General features: G+C 42.8%; 1 protein-coding gene across 1 annotated transcript in view; it reads left to right on the forward strand.

Annotated features, from left to right (window-relative positions):
* LOC120064861 (plasma membrane calcium-transporting ATPase 2-like) overlaps nucleotides 1-21,983 on the forward strand; it is a 116,841-nt gene extending 94,858 nt beyond the window's left edge. Inside the window, 3 exon segments of the mRNA XM_039015452.1 lie at nucleotides 996-1,119; nucleotides 1,122-1,180; nucleotides 21,197-21,983. Of these exon segments, the coding sequence (XP_038871380.1) occupies nucleotides 996-1,119; nucleotides 1,122-1,180; nucleotides 21,197-21,526 (513 nt within the window). The 3' untranslated portion in view covers nucleotides 21,527-21,983.
* Nucleotides 21,984-24,141: the final 2,158 nt, after the last annotated feature.

Below are 24,141 nucleotides of genomic sequence, written 5' to 3' on the forward strand. Positions count from 1 at the left end.
TGCAGGTATCAGCAGTATTAAACCATACCTCTTTCTCTGCAGGGTACAGCCGGTATTAAACCATACCTCTTCTCTCTGCAGGGTATAGCCGGTATTAAACCATACCTCTTCTCTCTGCAGGGTATAGCCGGTATTAAACCATACCTCTTCTCTCTGCAGGGTTCAGCCGTATTAACCATACCTCTTCTCTCTGCAGGGTACAGCCGGTATTAAACCATACCTCTTCTCTCTGCAGGGTTCAGCCGGTATTAAACCATACCTCTTCTCTCTGCAGGGTACAGCCGGTATTAAACCATACCTCTTCTCTCTGCAGGGTACAGCCGGTATTAAACCATACCTCTTCTCTCTCTGCAGGGTATAGCCGGTATTAAACCATACCTCTTCTCTCTCTCCAGGGTATAGCCGGTATTAAACCATACTCTTCTCTCTCTGCAGGGCTACGTAGCGGTATTAAACCATACCTCTTCTCTCTGCAGGGTATAGCCGGTATTAAACCATACCTTCTCTCTCTGCAGGGTATAGCCGGTATTAAACCATACCTCTTCTCTCTCCAGGGTACAGCCGGTATTAAACCATACCTCTTCTCTCTCTGCAGGGTATAGCCGGTATTAAACCATACCTCTTCTCTCTGCAGGGTATAGCCGGTATTAAACCATACCTCTTCTCTCTCTGCAGGGTATAGCCGGTATTAAACCATACCTCTTCTCTCTCTCCAGGGTATAGCCGGTATTAAACCATACCTCTTCTCTCTCTGCAGAGTTCAGCCGGTATTAAACCATACCTCTTCTCTCTCTCCAGGGTATAGCCGGTATTAAACCATACCTCTTCTCTCTCCAGGGTATAGCCGGTATTAACCATACTCTTCTCTCTGCAGAGTTCAGCCGGTATTAAACCATACCTCTTCTCTCTGCAGAGTTCAGCCGGTATTAAACCATACCTCTTCTCTCTCTCCAGGGTATAGCCGGTATTAAACCATACCTCTTCTCTCTCTCCAGGGTATAGCCGGTACAGACGTGGCCAAGGAGGCGTCTGACATCATATTAACGGACGATAACTTCAGCAGCATCGTGAAGGCTGTGATGTGGGGGAGGAACGTCTACGACAGCATCTCCAAGTTCCTCCGTTCCAGCTGACTGTCAACGTGGTGGCTGTCATAGTGGCCTTCACTGGGGCCTGCATCACACAGGTAACAAACACACAGCTGACTGTCAACGTGGTGGCTGTCATAGTGGCCTTCACGGGGCCTGCATCACACAGGTAACAAACACACAGCTGACTGTCAACGTGGTGGCTGTCATAGTGGCCTTCACTGGGGCCTGCATCACACAGGTAACAAACACACAGCTGACTGTCAACGTGGTGGCTGTCATAGTGGCCTTCACTGGGGCCTGCATCACACAGGTAACAAACACACAGCTGACTGTCAACGTGGTGGCTGTCATAGTGGCCTTCACTGGGCCTGCATCACACAGGTAACAAACACACAGCTGACTGTCAACGTGGTGGCTGTCATAGTGGCCTTCACTGGGGCCTGCATCACACAGGTAACAAACACACAGCTGACTGTCAACGTGGTGGCTGTCATAGTGGCCTTCACTGGGGCCTGCATCCACAGGTAACAAACACACAGCTGACTGTCAACGTGGGGCTGTCATAGTGGCCTTCAGGGCCTGCATCACACAGGTAACACACACAGCTGACTGTCAACGTGGTGGCTGTCATAGTGGCCTTCACTGGGGCCTGCATCACACAGGTAACAAACACACAGCTGACTGTCAACGTGGTGGCTGTCATAGTGGCCTTCACTGGGGCCTGCATCACACAGGTACAAACACACAGCTGACTGTACGTGGTGGCTGTCATAGTGGCCTTCACTGGGGCCTGCATCACACAGGTAACAAACACACAGCTGACTGTCAACGTGGTGGCTGTCATAGTGGCCTTCACTGGGGCCTGCATCACACAGGTAACAAACACACAGCTGACTGTCAACGTGGTGGCTGTCATAGTGGCCTTCACTGGGGCCTGCATCACACAGGTAAAAACACACAGCTGACTGTCAACGTGGTGGCTGTCATAGTGGCCTTCACTGGGCCTGCATCACACAGGTAACAAACACACAGCTGACTGTCAACGTGTGGCTGTCATAGTGGCCTTCACTGGGCCTGCATCACACAGGTAACAAACACACAGCTGACTGTCAACGTGTGGCTGTCATAGTGGCCTTCACTGGGGCCTGCATCACACAGGTAACAAACACACAGCTGACTGTCAACGTGGTGGCTGTCATAGTGGCCTTCACTGGGGCCTGCATCACACAGGTAACAAACACACAGCTGACTGTCAACGTGGTGGCTGTCATAGTGGCCTTCACTGGGGCCTGCATCACACAGGTAACAAACACACACAGCTGACTGTCAACGTGGTGGCTGTCATAGTGGCCTTCACTGGGGCCTGCATCACACAGGTAACAAACACACACAGCTGACTGTCAACGTGGTGGCTGTCATAGTGGCCTTCACTGGGGCCTGCATCACACAGGTACAAAACACACAGCTGACTGTCAACGTGGTGGCTGTCATAGTGGCCTTCACTGGGGCCTGCATCACACAGGTAACAAACACACAGCTGACTGTCAACGTGGTGGCTGTCATAGTGGCCTTCACTGGGGCCTGCATCACACAGGTAACAAACACACAGCTGACTGTCACGTGGTGGCTGTCATAGTGGCCTTCACTGGGGCCTGCATCACACAGGTAACAAACACACAGCTGACTGTCACGTGGTGGCTGTCATAGTGGCCTTCACTGGGGCCTGCATCACACAGGTAACAAACACACAGCTGACTGTCAACGTGGTGGCTGTCATAGTGGCCTTCACTGGGGCCTGCATCACACAGGTAACAAACACACAGCTGACTGTCAACGTGGTGGCTGTCATAGTGGCCTTCACTGGGGCCTGCATCACACAGGTAACAAACACACAGCTGACTGTCAACGTGGTGGCTGTCATAGTGGCCTTCACTGGGGCCTGCATCACACAGGTAACAAACACACAGCTGACTGTCAACGTGGTGGCTGTCATAGTGGCCTACTGGGGCCTGCATCACACAGGTAACAAACACACAGCTGACTGTCAACGTGGTGGCTGTCATAGTGGCCTTCACTGGGGCCTGCATCACACAGGTAACAAAACACAGCTGACTGTCAGCGGTGGCTGTCATAGTGGCCTTCACTGGGGCCTGCATCACACAGGTAACAAACACACAGCTGACTGTCAACGTGGTGGCTGTCATAGTGGCCTTCACTGGGGCCTGCATCACACAGGTAACAAACACACAGCTGACTGTCAACGTGGTGGCTGTCATAGTGGCCTTCACTGGGGCCTGCATCACACAGGTAACAAACACACAGCTGACTGTCAACGTGGTGGCTGTCATAGTGGCCTTCACTGGGGCCTGCATCACACAGGTAACAAACACACAGCTGACTGTCAACGTGGTGGCTGTCATAGTGGCCTTCACTGGGCCTGCATCACACAGGTACAAACACACAGCTGACTGTCAACGTGGGGCTGTCATAGTGCCTTCACTGGGGCCTGCATCACACAGGTAACAAACACACAGCTGACTGTCAACGTGGTGGCTGTCATAGTGGCCTTCATGGGGCCTGCATCACACAGGTAACAAACACACAGCTGACTGTCAACGTGGTGGCTGTCATAGTGCCTTCACTGGGGCCTGCATCACACAGGTAACAAACACACAGCTGACTGTCAACGTGGTGGCTGTCATAGTGGCCTTCACTGGGGCCTGCATCACACAGGTAACAAACACACAGCTGACTGTCAACGTGGTGGCTGTCATAGTGGCCTTCACTGGGGCCTGCATCACACAGGTAACAAACACACAGCTGACTGTCAACGTGGTGGCTGTCATAGTGGCCTTCACTGGGGCCTGCATCACACAGGTAACAAACACACAGCTGACTGTCAACGTGGTGGCTGTCATAGTGGCCTTCACTGGGGCCTGCATCACACAGGTAACAAACACACAGCTGACTGTCAACGTGGTGGCTGTCATAGTGGCCTTCACTGGGCCTGCATACACAGGTAACAAACACACAGCTACTGTCAACGTGGTGGCTGTCATAGTGGCCTTCACTGGGGCCTGCATCACACAGGTAACAAACACACAGCTGACTGTCAACGTGGTGGCTGTCATAGTGGCCTTCACTGGGCCTGCATCACACAGGTAACAAACACACAGCTGACTGTCAACGTGGTGGCTGTCATAGTGGCCTCACTGGGGCCTGCATCACACAGGTAACAAACACACAGCTGACTGTCAACGTGGTGGCTGTCATAGTGGCCTTCACTGGGGCCTGCATCACACAGGTAACAAACACACAGCTGACTGTCAACGTGGTGGCTGTCATAGTGGCCTTCACTGGGGCCTGCATCACACAGGTAACAAACACACAGCTGACTGTCAACGTGGTGGCTGTCATAGTTACCTTCACTGGGGCCTGCATCACACAGGTAACAAACACACAGCTGACTGTCAACGTGGTGGCTGTCATAGTGGCCTTCACTGGGGCCTGCATCACACAGGTAACACACACAGCTGACTGTCAACGTGGTGGCTGTCATAGTGGCCTTCACTGGGGCCTGCATCACACAGGTAACACACACACAGCTGACTGTCAACGTGGTGGCTGTCATAGTGGCCTTCACTGGGGCCTGCATCACACAGGTAACAAACACACAGCTGACTGTCAACGTGGTGGCTGTCATAGTGGCCTTCACTGGGGCTGCATCACACAGGTAACAAACACACAGCTACTGCAACGTGGTGGCTGTCATAGTGGCCTTCACGGGGCCTGCATCACACAGGTAACAAACACACAGCTGACTGTCAACGTGGTGGCTGTCATAGTGGCCTTCACTGGGGCCTGCATCACACAGGTAACAAACACACAGCTGACTGTCAACGTGTGGCTGTCATAGTGGCCTTCACTGGGGCCTGCATCACACAGGTAACAAACACACAGCTGACTGTCAACGTGGTGGCTGTCATAGTGGCCTTCACTGGGGCTGCATCACACAGGTAACAAACACACAGCTGACTGTCAACGTGGTGGCTGTCATAGTGGCCTTCACTGGGGCCTGCATCACACAGGTAACAAACACACAGCTGACTGTCAACATGGGGCTGTCATAGTGGCCTCACTGGGGCTGCATCACACAGGTAACAAACACACAGCTGACTGTCAACGTGGTGGCTGTCATAGTGGCCTTCACTGGGGCCTGCATCACACAGGTAACAAACACACAGCTGACTGTCAACGTGGTGGCTGTCATAGTGGCCTTCACTGGGCTGATCACACAGGTAACAAACACACAGCTGACTGTCAACGTGGGCTGTATAGTGGCCTTCACTGGGGCCTGCATCACACAGGTAACAAACACACAGCTGACTGTCAACGTGGTGGCTGTCATAGTGGCCTTCACTGGGGCCTGCATCACACAGGTAACAAACACACAGTGACTGTCAACGTGGTGGCTGTCATAGTGGCCTTCACTGGGGCCTGCATCACACAGGTAACAAACACACAGCTGACTGTCACGTGGTGGCTGTCATAGTGGCCTTCACTGGGGCCGCATCACACAGGTAACAAACACACAGCTGACTGTCAACGTGGTGGCTGTCATAGTGGCCTTCACTGGGGCCTGCATCACACAGGTAACAAACACAGCTGACTGTCAACGTGGTGGCTGTCATAGTGGCCTTCACTGGGGCCTGCATCACACAGGTAACAAACACACAGCTGACTGTCACGTGGTGGCTGTCATAGTGGCCTTCACTGGGGCCTGCATCACACAGGTAACAAACACACAGCTGACTGTCAACGTGGTGGCTGTCATAGTGGCCTTCACTGGGGCCTGCATCACACAGGTAACAAACACACACAGCTCACTGTCAACGTGGTGGCTGTCATAGTGGCCTTCACTGGGGCCGCATCACACAGGTAACAAACACACAGCCTGACTGTCAACGTGGTGGCTGTCATAGTGGCCTTCACTGGGGCCGCATCACACAGGTAACAAACACACAGCTGACTGTCAACGTGGTGGCTGTCATAGTGGCCTTCACTGGGGCCTGCATCACACAGGTAACAAACACACAGCTGACTGTCAACGTGGTGGCTGTCATAGTGGCCTTCACTGGGGCCTGCATCACACAGGTCACAACACACAGCTGACTGTCAACGTGGTGCTGTCATAGTGGCCTTCACTGGGGCCTGCATCACACAGGTAACAAACACACAGCTGACTGTCAACGTGGTGGCTGTCATAGTTACCTTCACTGGGGCCTGCATCACACAGGTAACAAACACACACAGCTGACTGTCAACGTGGTGGCTGTCATAGTGGCCTTCACTGGGGCCTGCATCACACAGGTAACACATGCACACAGCTGACTGTCAACGTGGTGGCTGTCATAGTGGCCTTCACTGGGCCTGCATCACCAGGAACAAACAACAGCTGACTGTAACGTGGTGCTGTCATAGTGGCCTCACTGGGGCCTGCATCACACAGGTAACAAACACACACAGCTGACTGTCAACGTGGTGGCTGTCATAGTGGCCTTCACTGGGGCCTGCATCACACAGGTAACACACACACAGCTGACTGTCAACGTGGTGGCTGTCATAGTGGCCTTCACTGGGGCCTGCATCACACAGGTAACAAACACACAGCGACTGTCAACGTGGTGGCTGTCATAGTGGCCTTCCTGGGGCCTGCATCACACAGTAACAACACACAGCTGACTGTCAACGTGGTGGCTGTCATAGTGGCCTTCACTGGGGCCTGCATCACACAGGTAACACACACACAGCGACTGTCAACGTGGTGGCTGTCATAGTTCCTTCACTGGGGCCTGCATCACACAGGAACAAACACACAAGCTGACTGTTAACGTGGTGGCTGTCATAGTGGCCTTCACTGGGGCCTGCATCACAACAGGTAACAAACACACAGTCACTGTCAACGTGGTGGCTGTCATAGTGGCCTTCACTGGGGCTGCATCACACAGGTAACAACACACAGCTGACTGTCAACGTGGTGGCTGTCATAGTGGCCTTCACTGGGGCCTGCATCAAGCAGGTAACAAACACACAGCTGACTGTCAACGTGGTGGCTGTCATAGTGGCCTTCACTGGGGCCTGCATCACACAGGTAACAAACACACAGTGACTGTCAACGTGGTGGCTGTCATAGTGGCCTTCACTGGGGCGCATCACACGGTAACAACACACACTGTCAACGTGTGGCTGTCATAGTGGCCTTCACTGGGGCCTGCATCACACAGGTAACAAACACACAGCTGACTGTCAACGGGGTGGCTGTCATAGTGCCTTCACTGGGCCTGCATCACACAGGTAACAAACACACAGCTGATGCAACGTGGTGGCTGTCATAGTGGCCTTCACTGGGGCCTGCATCACACAGGTAACAAACACAGCTACTGTCAACGTGGTGGCTGTCATAGTGGCCTTCACTGGGGCCTGCATCACACAGGTAAAAAAACACACAGCTCACTGTCAACGTGGTGGCTGTATAGTGGCCTTCACTGGGGCCTGCATACCACAGGTAACAAACACACAGCTGACTGTCAACGTGGTGGCTGTCATAGTTACCTCACTGGGGCCGCATCACACAGGTAACAAACACACAGCTGACTGTCAACGTGGTGGCTGTCATAGTGGCCTTCACTGGGGCCTGCATCACACAGGTAACAAACACACAGCTGACTGTCACACGGGTGGCTGTCATAGTGGCCTTCACTGGGGCCTGCATCACACAGGTAACAAACACACACAGCTGACTGTCAACGTGGTGGCTGTCATAGTGGCCTTCACTGGGGCCTGCATACACAGGTAACAAACAACACAGCTGACTGTCAACGTGGTGGCTGTCATAGTGGCCTTCACTGGGGCCTGCATCACACAGGTAACAAACACACAGCTGAGTCAACGTGGTGGCTGTCATAGTGGCCTTCACTGGGCCTGCATCACACAGGTAACAAACACACAGCTGACTGTAACGTGGTGGCTGTCATAGTGGCCTTCACTGGGGCCTGCATCACACAGGTAACAAACACACAGCTGACTGTCAACGTGGTGGCTGTCATAGTGGCCTTCACTGGGGCCTGCATCACACAGGTAACAAACACACAGCTGACTGTCAACGTGGTGGCTGTCATAGTGGCCTTCACTGGGGCCTGCATCACACAGGTAACAAACACACAGCTGACTGTCAACGTGGTGGCTGTCATAGTGGCCTTCACTGGGGCCTGCATCACACAGGAACAAACACACACAGCTGACTGTCAACGTGGTGGCTGTCATAGTGGCCTTCACTGGGGCCTGCATCACACAGGTAACAAACACACACAGCTGACTGTCAACGTGGTGGCTGTCATAGTGGCCTTCACTGGGGCCTGCATCACACAGGTAACAAACACACAGCTGACTGTCAACGTGGTGGCTGTCATAGTGGCCTTCACTGGGGCCTGCATCACACAGGTAACAAACACACAGCTGACTGTCAACGTGGGGGCTGTCATAGTGGCCTTCACGGGGCCTGCATCACACAGGTAACAAACACACAGCTGACTGTCAACGTGGTGGCTGTCATAGTGGCCTTCACTGGGGCCTGCATCACACAGGTAACAAACACACAGCTGACTGTCAACGTGGTGGCTGTCATAGTGGCCTTCACTGGGGCCTGCATCACACAGGTAACACACACAGCTGACTGTCAACGGGTGGCTGTCATAGTGGCCTTCACTGGGGCCTGCATCACACAGGTAACAAACACACAGCTGACTGTCTTCGTGATGGCTGTCATAGTGGCCTTCACTGGGGCCTGCATCACACAGGTAACAAACACACAGCTGACTGTCAACGTGGTGGCTGTCATAGTGGCCTTCACTGGGGCCTGCATCACACAGGTAACAAACACACAGCTGACTGTCAACGTGGTGGCTGTCATAGTGGCTCTACTGGGGCCTGCATCACACAGGTAACAAACACACAGCTGACTGTCCGTGGTGGCTGTCATAGGGCCTTCACTGGGGCCTGCATCACACAGGTAACAAACACACAGCTGACTGTCAACGTGGTGGCTGTCATAGTGGCCTTCACTGGGGCCTGCATCACACAGGTAACAAACACAAAGGACTGTCAACGTGGTGGCTGTCATAGTGGCCTTCACTGGGGCCTGCATCACAAGGTAACAAACACACAGCTGACTGTCAACGTGGTGGCGTCATAGTGGCCTTCACTGGGGCCTGCATCACACACGGTAACAAACACACAGCTGACTGTCAACGTGGTGGCTGTATAGTGGCCTTCACTGGGGCCTGCATCACACAGGTAACAAAACACAAGCTGACTGTCAACGTGGTGGCTGTCATAGTGGCCTTCACTGGGGCCTGCATCACACAGGTAACAAACACACAGCTGACTGTCAACGTGGTGGCTGTCATAGTGGCCTTCACTGGGGCCTGCATCACACAGGTAACAAACACACAGCTGCTGTCAACGTGGTGGCTGTATAGTGGCCTTCACTGGGGCCTGCATCACACAGGTAACAAACACACAGCTGACTGTCAACGTGGTGGCTGTCATAGTTGCCTTCACTGGGGCTGCATCACACAGGTAACAAAACACACAGCGACTGTCAACGTGGTGGCTGTCATAGTGGCTTCACTGGGGCCTGCATCACACAAGTAACAAACACACAGCTACTGTCAACGTGGTGGCTGTCATAGTGGCCTTCAACTGGGGCCTGCATCACACAGGTAACAAACACACAGCTGACTGTCAAAGTGGTGGCTGTATAGTTCCTTCACTGGGGCCTGCACACACAGGTAACAAACACACACAGCTGACTGTCAACGTGGTGGCTGTCATAGTGGCCTTCACTGGGGCCTGCATCACACAGGTAACAAAACACAAGCTGACTGTCAACGTGGTGGCTGTCATAGTGGCCTTCACTGGGGCCTGCATCACACAGGTAACACACACAGCTGACTGTCAAAGTGGTGGCTGTCATAGAGGCCTTCACTTGGGCCTGCATCACACAGGTAACACACACAGCTGACTGTCAATGGTGGCTGTCATAGTGGACTCACTGGGGCTGCATCACACAGGAACAAACACACACAGCTGACGTCAACGTGGTGGCGTCATAGTGGCCTTCACTGGGGCCTGCATCACACAGATAACAACACACAGCTCATGTCAAAGTGGTGGCTGTCATAGTGGCCTTCACTGGGGCCTGCATCAACAGGTAACAAACACACAGCTGAATGTAACGTGGTGGCTGTCATAGTTACCTTACTGGGCCTGCATCACACAGGTAACAAACACACACAGCTGACTGTCAACGTGGTGGCTGTCATAAGTGGCCTTCACTGGGGCCTGCATCACACAGGTAACAAACACAAAGCTGACTGTCAACGTGGTGGCTGTATAGTGCCTTCACATGGGGCCTGCATCAACACAGGTAACAAACACACAGCTGACTGTCAACGTGGTGGCTGTCATAGTCCTTCACTGGGGCCTGCATCACACAGGTAACAAACAACACAGCTGACTGTCAACGTGGTGGCTGTCATAGTTACCTTCACTGGGGCCTGCATCACACAGGTAACAAACACACACAGTCGACTGTCAACGTGATGGCTGTCATAGGCCCACTGGGGCCTGCATCACACAGGTAACAAACACACAGCTCACTGTCAACGTGGTGGCTGTCATAGTGGCCTTCACTGGGGCCTGCATCACACAGGTAACAAACCACACAGTGACTGTCAACGTGGGGCTGTCATAGTGCCTTCACGGGGCCTGCATCACACAGGTAACAAACACACACAGCTGACTGTCAACGTGGTGCTGTCATAGTGGCTTCACTGGGGCCTGCAACACACAGGTACACAAAACCACAGCGACTTGTCAACGTGGCGCCTCGTGGCCTTCACTGGGGCCTGCAATCAGAAAGAGAGGTAACAAACAGCGACAGCGACGCGGTAGAGACTGTAATATTGTATGCTAGACTGGTGGGCGCTCAGGGGGAGTGAGAAGGTCTAGTATAGGGTCCTTGCTTTGTATAGCATATGTTTTGTTAGAAAAATGTGCATATTTCAGGTATAAATCATAGTTTTACATTGCAGCCACCATCACAACTCTCACCAAAGCAACTAGAATAACTACAGAGACCAACGTGAATTACCTAAATACTCATCATAAAACATTTATGAAAAATACACAGCGTACAGCAAATGAAAGACAAAGATCTTGTGAATCCAGCCAATATTTCAGATTTTTTAAGTGTTTTACAGCGAAAACACAATATAGCATTATATTAGCTTACTACAATAGCCAACCACACAACAGCATTGATTCAAGCCAACAATAGCGATAACGAATAAACCAGCAAAAGATATTAATTTTTTCACTAACCTTCTCAAACTTCTTCAGATGACAGTCCTATAACATCATATTACACAATACATATAGAGTTTGTTCGAAAATGTGCATATTTAGCGGCACAAATTGTGGTTATACAATGAGAATAGTAGCCAAGCTGCCAACAAAATGTCGGGAGAAATCTTGGGAGAGGCACCTAATCTAATCAGTAACTAATCATAAACTTGACTAAAAAATACAGGTTGGACAGCAAATGAAAGATACATTAGTTCTTAATGCAACCGCTGTGTTAGATTTTTAAAATTAACGTTACTACGACATACAGCGTGCGTTAAAGCGAGGCTACACCGAAATTAATGGCGGAATAGTAGTTTGACATTTTTCAACAGAACAACGAATTAACATCATAAATACTTCTTACTTTTTGATGAGCTCCCATCAGAATCTTGGGCAAGTTGTCCTTTGTCCAGAGGAATCGTTGCTCGGTTGTAGATTGTCGCCTTCAACTTTGGAATTAGCAGTAAACATTAGCCATGTGGCGAAGACGTGCCCAACTCACTATAACGCAGCACAAAGAAATATCCGAAAATCGCAATATACTGATATAAACTGATATAACTCGGTTTAAAATAACTACATTATGATGTCTTTAACACCTATATCGAATAAAATCAGAGCCGGATATATCTAAGGCCTATAACGGGAGCTTTCCAGAACGCCATCCTGAGGTCTGTCTTGCGTCATGGCGAATGTTGAAAAGACTGCACCCCACGTTCCAAGACCCTTTATATGGCCTCAGATCTGCCTAGCAACTCCATTCCAATTCTCACTATTTGCTGACATCTAGGGGAAGGCGTATGCAGTGCATCTCGACCAATAGAAGGCATGCAAATTAATAAACTGACCCTAGAACAGCCTGCCTTATTTCAGATTTCTCACTTCCTCACAGGAAGTTTGCTCCAACTTGAGTTCTGTTTTACTCACAGATATAATTCAAACGGTTTTAGAAACTAGAGAGTGTTTTCTATTCAATAGTAATAATAATATGCATATTGTACGAGCAAGAATTGAGTACGAGGCAGTTTAATTTGGGAACGAAATTTTTACAAAGTGAAAACAGCACCCCCTATTGAGAAAAGGTTTAACGTGACTTAACTCTACACAGGTATATCGCACATTGGATCATTTCTTTATTAACGTGACTTACCTCTACACAGGTATATCGCACATTGGATCATTTCTTTATTAACGTGACTTACCTCTACATAGGTGGATCGCACATTGGATCATTACACTCTTCTGTGATATTTACATCGACCAAGTGTTTAAACTCCACCAACGTGACTAGATCATCAATTCCAGGACCACGGAGCTGAGTAACTAAAACTATTTCTACCAGGACCTGTTCTAATTCTTGGTATTGTGAAAAGCAAATGAGAATGGGACCGTAATTTATATTTATTTACTGATCTGATTAAAGTAGCATTTTACCCAATATGGCCTTATAAAACAGTGTATACCAGTGATGCAAGGTCAATGATGACCTATTATTAACGTGTCTTATCTCTATAGGTATAACGTGTCTTATCTCTACAGGTATAACGTGTCTTATCTCTACAGGTATAACGTGTCTTATCTCTATAGGTATAACGTGTCTTATCTCTATAGGTATAAAGTATCTTATCTCTATAGGTATATCGTGTCTGAGGTATATTGTGTCTTATCTATAGGTATATAATGTCTTAGGTATTTTGTGTCTTATCTATAGGTATATAATGTCTTGGGTATTTTGTGTCTTATATCTATAGGTATAACATGTCTTATATCTATAGGTATAACGTGTCTTATCTCTACAGGTATAACGTGTCTTATCTCTATAGGTATATAGTGTCTTAGGTATTTTGTGTCTTATATCTATAGGTATAACGTGTCGTATCTCTACGGGTATATAGTGTCTTATCTCTGTAGGTATATCGTGTCATATGGTATATCTTGTCTTATCTCTGTAGGTATAACGCATCGTATCTCTATAGGTATATCGTGTCTTATCTCTATAGGTATAACGTGTCGTATATCTATAGGTATATTGTGTCTTATCTCTATAGGTATATTGTGTCTTATCTCTATAGGTATATCATGTCTTATCTCTATAGGTATATTGTGTCTTATCTCTATAGGTATATAGTGTCTTATCTCTATAGGTATATCGTGTCTTATCTCTATGGGTATATCGTGGCTTATCTCTATGGGTATATAGTGTCTTATCTCTATAGGTATATCGTGTCTTATCTCTATATGCATAATGCGACTTATGCATATTGTGTCTTATCTCTATAGGTATAATGTGTCTTATCTCTATAGGTATATCGTGTCTTAGGTATTTTGTGTCTTATATCTATAGGTATATTGTGTCTTATCTCTATAGGTATATAGTGTCTTATCTCTATAGGTATATCGTGTCTTATCTCTATGGGTATATCGTGGCTTATCTCTATGGGTATATAGTGTCTTATCTCTATAGGTATATCGTGTCTTATCTCTATATGCATAATGCAACTTATGCATATTGTGTCTTATCTCTATAGGTATATTGTGTCTTATCTCTATAGGTATATCGTGTCTTAGGTATAACGTGTCTTATCTCTATAGGTATAACATGTTTTATCTCTATAGGTATAACGTGTCTTATCTCTATAGGTATATCGTGTCTTATCTCTATGGGTATATCGTGGCTTATCTCTATGGGTATATAGTGTCTTATCTCTATAGGTATATCGTGTCTTATCTCTATAGGTATATCGTGGCTTATCTCTATGGGTATATCGTGGCTTATCTCTATGGGTATATAGTGTCTTATCTCTATATGCATAATGTGACTTATGTATATTGTGTCGTATCTCTATAGGTATATTGTGTCTTATCTCTATAGGTATATCGTGCCTTATCTCTATAGGTGTATCCTGTCTTATCTCTATAGGTATGTAGTGTCTTATCTCTGTAGGTATATCGTGTCTTATCTCTATAGGTATAACGTGTCTTATCTCTATAGGTATAACATGTCTTATCTCTATAAGTATAACGTGACTCATCTCTATAGGTAAAACATGTCTTATCTCTATAGGTATAACGTGTCTTATCTCTATAGGTATAACATGTCTTATCTCTATAGGTATAACGTGACTCATCTCTATAGGTATAACATGTCTTATCTCTATAGGTATAACATGTCTTATCTCTATAGGTATATCGTGTCTTATCTCTATAGGTATAGTGTGTCTTATCTCTATAGGTATAACATGTCTTATCTCTATAGGTATAACGTGTCTTATCTCTATAGGTATAACATGTCTTATCTCTATAGGTATAACATGTCTTATCTCTATAGGTATAACATGTCTTATCTCTATAGATATATAGTGTCTTATCTATATAGGTATAACGTGTCTTATCTCTATAGGTATATTGTATCTTGTCTTTATAGGTATAACGTGTCTTATATCTATAGGTATAACATGTCTTATCTCTATAGGTATAACATGTCTTATCTCTATAGATATATAGTGTCTTATCTCTATAGGTATAACGTGTCTTATCTCTATAGGTATAACATGTCTTATCTCTATAGGTATATTGTATCTTGTCTCTATAGGTATAACATGTCTTATCTCTATAGGTATAACGTGTCTTATCTCTATAGGTATAACATGTCTTATCTCTATAGGTATAACATGTCTTATCTCTATAGGTATAACATGTCTTATCTCTATAGATATATAGTGTCTTATCTCTATAGGTATAACGTGTCTTATATCTATAGGTATAGCATGTCTTATCTCTATAGATATATAGTGTCTTATATCTATAGGTATATTGTATCTTGTCTCTATAGGTATAACATGTCTTATCTCTATAGGTATATAGTGTCTTATCTCTATAGGTATAACGTGTCTTATATCTATAGGTATATTGTATCTGGTCTCTATAGGTATAACATGTCTTATCTCTATAGGTATAACATGTCTTATCTCTATAGGTATAACATGTCTTATCTCTATAGATATATAGTGTCTTATCTCTATAGGTATAACGTGTCTTATATCTATAGGTATAGCATGTCTTATCTCTATAGATATATAGTGTCTTATATCTATAGGTATATTGTATCTGGTCTCTATAGGTATAACATGTCTTATCTCTATAGATATATAGTGTCTTATATCTATAGGTATATTGTATCTTGTCTCTATAGGTATAACATGTCTTATCTCTATAGATATATAGTGTCTTATATCTATAGGTATATTGTATCTTGTCTCTATAGGTATAACATGTCTTATCTCTATAGATATATAGTGTCTTATATCTATAGGTATATTGTATCTTGTCTCTATAGGTATAACATGTCTTATCTCTATAGATATATAGTGTCTTATATCTATAGGTATATTGTATCTTGTCTCTATAGGTATAACATGTCTTATCTCTATAGATATATAGTGTCTTATATCTATAGGTATATTGTATCTTGTCTCTATAGGTATAACATGTCTTATATCTATAGGTATATTGTATCTTGTCTCTATAGGTATAACATGTCTTATATCTATAGGTATATTGTATCTTGTCTCTATAGGTATAACATGTCTTATATCTATAGGTATATTGTATCTTGTCTCTATAGGTATAACATGTCTTATCTCTATAGGTATATAGTGTCTTATATCTATAGGTATATTGTATCTTGTCTCTATAGGTATAACATGTCTTATATCTATAGGTATATTGTATCTTGTCTCTATAGGTATAACATGTCTTATCTCTATAGGTATATAGTGTCTTATATCTATAGGTATATTGTATCTTGTCTCTATAGGTATAACATGTCTTATATCTATAGGTATATTGTATCTTGTCTCTATAGGTATAACATGTCTTATATCTATAGGTATATTGTATCTGGTCTCTATAGGTATAACATGTCTTATCTCTATAGGTATATAGTGTCTTATATCTATAGGTATATTGTATCTTGTCTCTATAGGTATAACATGTCTTATCTCTATAGATATATAGTGTCTTATATCTATAGGTATATTGTATCTTGTCTCTATAGGTATAACATGTCTTATCTCTATAGGTATAACATGTCTTATCTCTATAGGTATAACATGTCTTATCTCTATAGATATATAGTGTCTTATATCTATAGGTATAACATGTCTTATCTCTATAGATATATAGTGTCTTATATCTATAGGTATATTGTATCTTGTCTCTATAGGTATAACATGTCTTATCTCTATAGGTATAACATGTCTTATATCTATAGGTATAACATGTCTTATCTCTATAGATATATAGTGTCTTATATCTATAGGTATATTGTATCTTGTCTCTATAGGTATAACATGTCTTATCTCTATAGATATATAGTGTCTTATATCTATAGGTATATTGTATCTTGTCTCTATAGGTATAACATGTCTTATCTCTATAGATATATAGTGTCTTATATCTATAGGTATATTGTATCTTGTCTCTATAGGTATAACATGTCTTATATCTATAGGTATATTGTATCTTGTCTCTATAGGTATAACATGTCTTATATCTATAGGTATATTGTATCTTGTCTCTATAGGTATAACATGTCTTATATCTATAGGTATATTGTATCTTGTCTCTATAGGTATAACATGTCTTATCTCTATAGGTATATAGTGTCTTATATCTATAGGTATATTGTATCTTGTCTCTATAGGTATAACATGTCTTATATCTATAGGTATATTGTATCTTGTCTCTATAGGTATAACATGTCTTATCTCTATAGGTATATAGTGTCTTATATCTATAGGTATATTGTATCTTGTCTCTATAGGTATAACATGTCTTATATCTATAGGTATATTGTATCTTGTCTCTATAGGTATAACATGTCTTATATCTATAGGTATATTGTATCTGGTCTCTATAGGTATAACATGTCTTATCTCTATAGGTATATAGTGTCTTATATCTATAGGTATATTGTATCTTGTCTCTATAGGTATAACATGTCTTATCTCTATAGATATATAGTGTCTTATATCTATAGGTATATTGTATCTTGTCTCTATAGGTATAACATGTCTTATCTCTATAGGTATAACATGTCTTATCTCTATAGGTATAACATGTCTTATCTCTATAGATATATAGTGTCTTATCTCAATAGGTATATTGTATCTTGTCTCTATAGGTATAACATGTCTTATCTCTATAGATATATAGTGTCTTATCTCAATAGGTATATTGTATCTTGTCTCTATAGGTATAACATGTCTTATCTCTATAGATATATAGTGTCTTATATCTATAGGTATATTGTATCTTGTCTCTATAGGTATATAGTGTCTTATCTCTATAGGTATATAGTGTCTTGTCTCTATAGGTATATAGTGTCTTGTCTCTATAGGTATAACATGTCTTATCTCTATAGATATAACATGTCTTATCTCTATAGGTATAACATGTCTTATCTCTATAGGTATAACATGTCTTATCTCTATAGGTATAACATGTCTTGTCTCTATAGGTATATAGTGTCTTGTCTCTATAGGTATAACATGTCTTGTCTCTATAGGTATATAGTGTCTTGTCTCTATAGGTATATAGTGTCTTGTCTCTATAGGTATAACATGTCTTATCTCTATAGATATAACATGTCTTATCTCTATAGGTATAACATGTCTTATCTCTATAGGTATAACATGTCTTATCTCTATAGGTATATAGTGTCTTATCTCTATAGGTATATAGTGTCTTGTCTCTATAGGTATAACATGTCTTGTCTCTATAGGTATATAGTGTCTTGTCTCTATAGGTATATAGTGTCTTGTCTCTATAGTTATAACATGTCTTATCTCTATAGATATAACATGTCTTATCTCTATAGGTATAACATGTCTTATCTCTACAGGTATAACATGTCTTATCTCTATAGGTATATAGTGTCTTATCTCTATAGGTATATAGTGTCTTGTCTCTATAGGTATAACATGTCTTGTCTCTATAGGTATATAGTGTCTTGTCTCTATAGGTATATAGTGTCTTGTCTCTATAGGTATAACATGTCTTATCTCTATAGATATAACATGTCTTATCTCTATAGGTATAACATGTCTTATCTCTATAGGTATAACATGTCTTATCTCTATAGGTATATAGTGTCTTATCTCTATAGGTATATAGTGTCTTGTCTCTATAGGTATAACATGTCTTGTCTCTATAGGTATATAGTGTCTTGTCTCTATAGGTATAACATGTCTTATATCTATAGGTATATTGTATCTTGTCTCTATAGGTATATTGTGTATAGGTATAACATGTCTTATATCTATAGGTATATTGTATCTTGTCTCTATAGGTATATTGTGTCTTGTCTCTATAGGTATAACATGTCTTATATCTATAGGTATATTGTATCTTGTCTCTATAGGTATATTGTGTCTTGTCTCTATAGGTATAACATGTCTTATATCTATAGGTATAACATGTCTTGTCTCTATAGGTATATAGTGTCTTGTCTCTATAGGTATAACATGTCTTATATCTATAGGTATAACATGTCTTGTCTCTATAGGTATATTGTATCTTGTCTCTATAGGTATATTGTGTCTTGTCTCTATAGGTATAACATGTCTTATATCTATAGGTATATTGTATCTTGTCTCTATAGGTATATTGTGTCTTGTCTCTATAGGTATAACATGTCTTATATCTATAGGTATAACATGTCTTGTCTCTATAGGTATAACATGTCTTATATCTATAGGTATAACATGTCTTGTCTCTATAGGTATATTGTATCTTGTCTCTATAGGTATAACATGTCTTATATCTATAGGTATATTGTATCTTGTCTCTATAGGTATAACATGTCTTATATCTATAGGTATATTGTATCTTGTCTCTATAGGTATAACATGTCTTGTCTCTATAGGTATATTGTATCTTGTCTCTATAGGTATAACATGTCTTATATCTATAGGTATATTGTATCTTGTCTCTATAGGTATATTGTGTCTTGTCTCTATAGGTATATAGTGTCTTGTCTCTATAGGTATAACATGTCTTGTCTCTATAGGTATAACATGTCTTGTCTCTATAGGTATATTGTGTCTTGTCTCTATAGGTATAACATGTCTTGTCTCTATAGGTATAACATGTCTTATCTCTATAGGTATATTGTGTCTTGTCTCTATAGGTATATTGTGTCTTGTCTCTATAGGTATATAGTGTCTTGTCTCTATAGGTATATTGTGTCTTGTCTCTATAGGTATATTGTGTCTTGTCTCTATAGATATATAGTGTCTTGTCTCTATAGGTATATAGTGTCTTGTCTCTATAGGTATATTGTATCTTGTCTCTATAGATATATAGTGTCTTGTCTCTATAGGTATATAGTGTCTTGTCTCTATAGGTATATTGTATCTTGTCTCTATAGATATATAGTGTCTTGTCTCTATAGGTATATAGTGTCTTGTCTCTATAGATATATAGTGTCTTATCTCTATAGGTATATAGTGTCTTGTCTCTATAGATATATAGTGTCTTATCTCTATAGATATATAGTGTCTTGTCTCTATAGGTATATAGTGTCTTATCTCTATAGGTATATTGTATCTTGTCTCTATAGGTATAACATGTCTTGTCTCTATAGATATATAGTGTCTTGTCTCTATAGGTATATTGTGTCTTGTCTCTATAGGTATATGGTGTCTTGTCTCTATAGGTATATGGTGTCTTGTCTCTATAGGTATAACATGTCTTGTCTCTATAGATATATAGTGTCTTGTCTCTATAGGTATATTGTGTCTTGTCTCTATAGGTATATTGTATCTTGTCTCTATAGGTATAACATGTCTTGTCTCTATAGATATATAGTGTCTTGTCTCTATAGGTATATTGTATCTTGTCTCTATAGGTATAACATGTCTTATCTCTATAGATATATAGTGTCTTATCTCTATAGGTATATTGTGTCTTGTCTCTATAGGTATAACATGTCTTGTCTCTATAGGTATAACATGTCTTATCTCTATAGGTATAACATGTCTTGTCTCTATAGGTATATAGTGTCTTGTCTCTATAGGTATAACATGTCTTATCTCTATAGATATATAGTGTCTTATCTCTATAGGTATATTGTATCTTGTCTCTATAGGTATATCGCACATTGGGTTTTGGTTTATACATATGACTGTTAACTTTATCTTGTGTTTTGCCTATGACCTTCTGTTTAGGTGCGCGTCAGATGAGTGAGTTGTGTACCATATTGTACTGTATTGTATTATACTGTACTTCACTGTATTATACTGTACTGTGAAAGCAGACCACAGACTGCAGTTTCCTCTTCCTCCTCCTCCTCCTCCTCCCTAACCCTCTCGGTCTTTATCTGACCATCTCTCAATCTCAGAGGATTCTCTGCCTCCCCCCTCCTCCCTCCCAGAGGCAATCCTTCCTGACGATTCTTATTTGCTCTCCTGTGTTTACTCCCTCCCCCCTCTTCTCTCCCTCCTCCCTCTTCTCTCCCTCCTCCCTCTTCTCTCTCTCCCCTCTTCTCTCCCTCCCCCCTCTTCTCTCTCTCCTCCCTCTTCTCTCCCTCCTCCCTCTTCTCTCCCTCCTCCCTCTTCTCTCCCTCCCCACCACAGATTCGCGTCGTGAACGCATTCCGTAGCTCCCTCTACGAAGGCTTGGAAAAACCAGACTCTAGACCGTCCATCCATAACTTCATGACCCACCCAGAGTTTAGGATAGAAGACACCACGCCCCACATCCCCCTGATAGACGACACGGATCTGGAAGAGGACCCTGCGTTGAGGATGATCCCCCAATCCCAGACAGGCAGCCAGCCCCAGTCCCCCAACAAGAACAACAATGCCGTCGACAGCGGCATCAACCTCACCATCGACACCACCAGTAAGTCAGCTGCATCCTCCAGCCCAGCCAGCCCACTGCACAGTCTGGAGACCTCCCTCTAGTGGCCTGCAGCTGGCTGGTGACCTCATCTGCAACCTTGGAGACACCATCCCACTGCAGCCTTGGAGACCTCTAACAGCATCTTCTGACAGCCTGGCTAGTGGAGACCTCCGTCTGCAATCTGGAGACCTCCTTCACTGCCACTTGGAGACCTTTCTCTACTGCAATATAGAGACTGTTCTCTTGAGGCCTGGTGGAGATCTCTACTGCAGCCTGGTGGCTCCCACACTGCAGTTTAGAGACTTCTGTCTTTCAGTCTCTTGGATACCTCCTTTGTCTGCAGTTTGGAGACCTTCCTCTAGCCTCAGTCTGTCTCCTGCTCTCTCCTCCTGTACTTGGAGAAAACATCATACCACACATACAATCAGAAAGCACAACAAAGCCAACACACATGACATGTGTGTGTGTGTGTGTGTGTGTGTGTGTGTGTGTGTGTGTGTGTGTGTGTGTGTGTGTGTGTGTGTGTGTGTGTGTGTGTGTGTGCGTGCGTGTGGTGCATGTGTGTGTGTGGTGCATGTGTGTGTGTGTGTGTGTGTGTGTGTGTGCGCGCGCTGCTGACTGACTGACTGACTGAACCATGTCTCGAGCAGCAGTGAAGAGGAGGACCAGAAAGTGAGTGGAAAAACAGCATAAACAACAACTCGCTCCCCACTCCGTCCTCACATTAACAAATACTGTATTGATAATAGATGAAATTAAAACATTATTATTGCTCCTGCATGAATGTACATTATCCAATGTTTTATTTAAATTGTTTTAAATTTGATTGGGTGGGTGAGAAGTGGATCTTTAAGGCAGCTTTATCCGATCGTTGGTCTGTGAGTTCTCTCTGTGTGGCATGTGCTCTAACTGTAAAAATGTATTTGATTTATACATGAGACGTGTATCAAGGTCGTAGGACTCAACAAGCACAGTAGATTTGCACCTGTTGGAAAAGAGTAACCCATAAATAAATAGCATTTCTTAAACTTATGATAAACTCATGTGTGTATGTGTATATATATATATATATATATATATATATATATATATATATATATATATATATATATACACACAGAGTTTTATATATATACACAGAGTTTATCTTTATTTGTTGGCATGTTGCCTTGTTTCTGCTTCAATGGCTCTAACTACTTTAACTTATTTATGTCCTTAAGAGAATGTCATTTGTTTACAAAACCTGTAGAAACTTCCTGGTTCATTTTGTAGGGTTCCAAAACCATTCAGAAAAACTCGAGTTGTTTTGAGTTCTCCTCGTTGGTGTTTATAATATACAGTGTACTGGACTTGCCTGCTATCAAATACTGTAGATATTTTTTAGAGGATAACAAAAGAAAACCAAAATATTATGGGATGTATAATTAATGTTAGTATTATATGGTTGTTGGGATGAACTCTGAACTCTTTGTTTGCAAACAGAGATGTTAATAAGACTAAAGGTTTTATTTATTTAATTAACAATTTTTCTTATTTTTCTTATTTTTTGTTCAAAGCTTGAAATTTAACTTAAATTGAGACTTACTCTGAGCTGAGAGGCCGAACAGGCCTTCTATAACGGACATGTCTTCTATATAAAAACTGCTAGTTTTAAGGATTTTTACATTTTATTTTGTGTGACCATCAAAGGCTGCGGATGGATTTATATTAGAAATTGCAAACTAAGGTATATTTGGCTTATCTGTATAGAAAAAATCTAAAAGTTGTGTTGAAAATCTTGTTATATAATGTGTTGATTGATTGTTTTATTATTTTATTGATTTGTATGTTTTCCTTTTTAAAAAATAATAAGAAAAAAAACCCAACACGGCTTATTTTTTTCCAAAGCTATTGGCATTTTGAACGCCAAAAAAAAAAAAAAAAATGTAATGACGCTTTGACTCTTTTTCCAACAACAAACAAACGAAGAAGAAAAGACATTTCCTTACTATCAGGATATGAATGAAATCCCTCTGTGTTGTGCTTTTAGAATGTGTTTCTGTGGTGTTTTTAACCAAGCTTGTCTTCCCTGCCTTCACCAAGTCAACTCTAGCATCTCAACACTATTCACATAGTTGTTAGAACTATTTATTGTGCTTTATAAAAGGATGTGGGAGATTACAAAAGGAAGAAGGCACACTTAACTTACTACATATCAACAAGACACAGAGGCGTTCATTAGCATAGCGCACATTCTCGTGTTATTGTAATATTCCTACAACCAATTGGAGACATTGAAAAGCGTGATGTAATATGCTCAATATGCAAGTTGAACCAATCCCAATTGTTCTATTCTAAACGAATCCTGTGGTAATTATACGTTGACCTGATTTCTCTTTCATTAAACCAGTTCTGCCGTCAGATCAGGAGAGGGTGCCCACAAGCTTTCAACCCTTAGCTCAGGCCTGTTGAACGAGCTAAGGACCGTTGTTGTTGTTGCTGAAACAGCTCTATTGTCCTTCAGAAATGGTCTCTCTTGACTTCTGCACTTTGCTTTTAAAACCGCTTGAATTTTTAGTCATTTTTTTTTTTCTCCTTCGGGTAAAACCTTTTATTTTATTTTTTACATCAAAAGAACTTCGGCCAACATTATTATTTTTTTAACATCACATCTGTACGTTTAAGCTGTACGTTCCGC

The sequence above is a fragment of the Salvelinus namaycush genome, chromosome 20, assembly GCF_016432855.1.
Source record: "Salvelinus namaycush isolate Seneca chromosome 20, SaNama_1.0, whole genome shotgun sequence".
Lineage (NCBI taxonomy): Eukaryota > Metazoa > Chordata > Actinopteri > Salmoniformes > Salmonidae > Salvelinus > Salvelinus namaycush.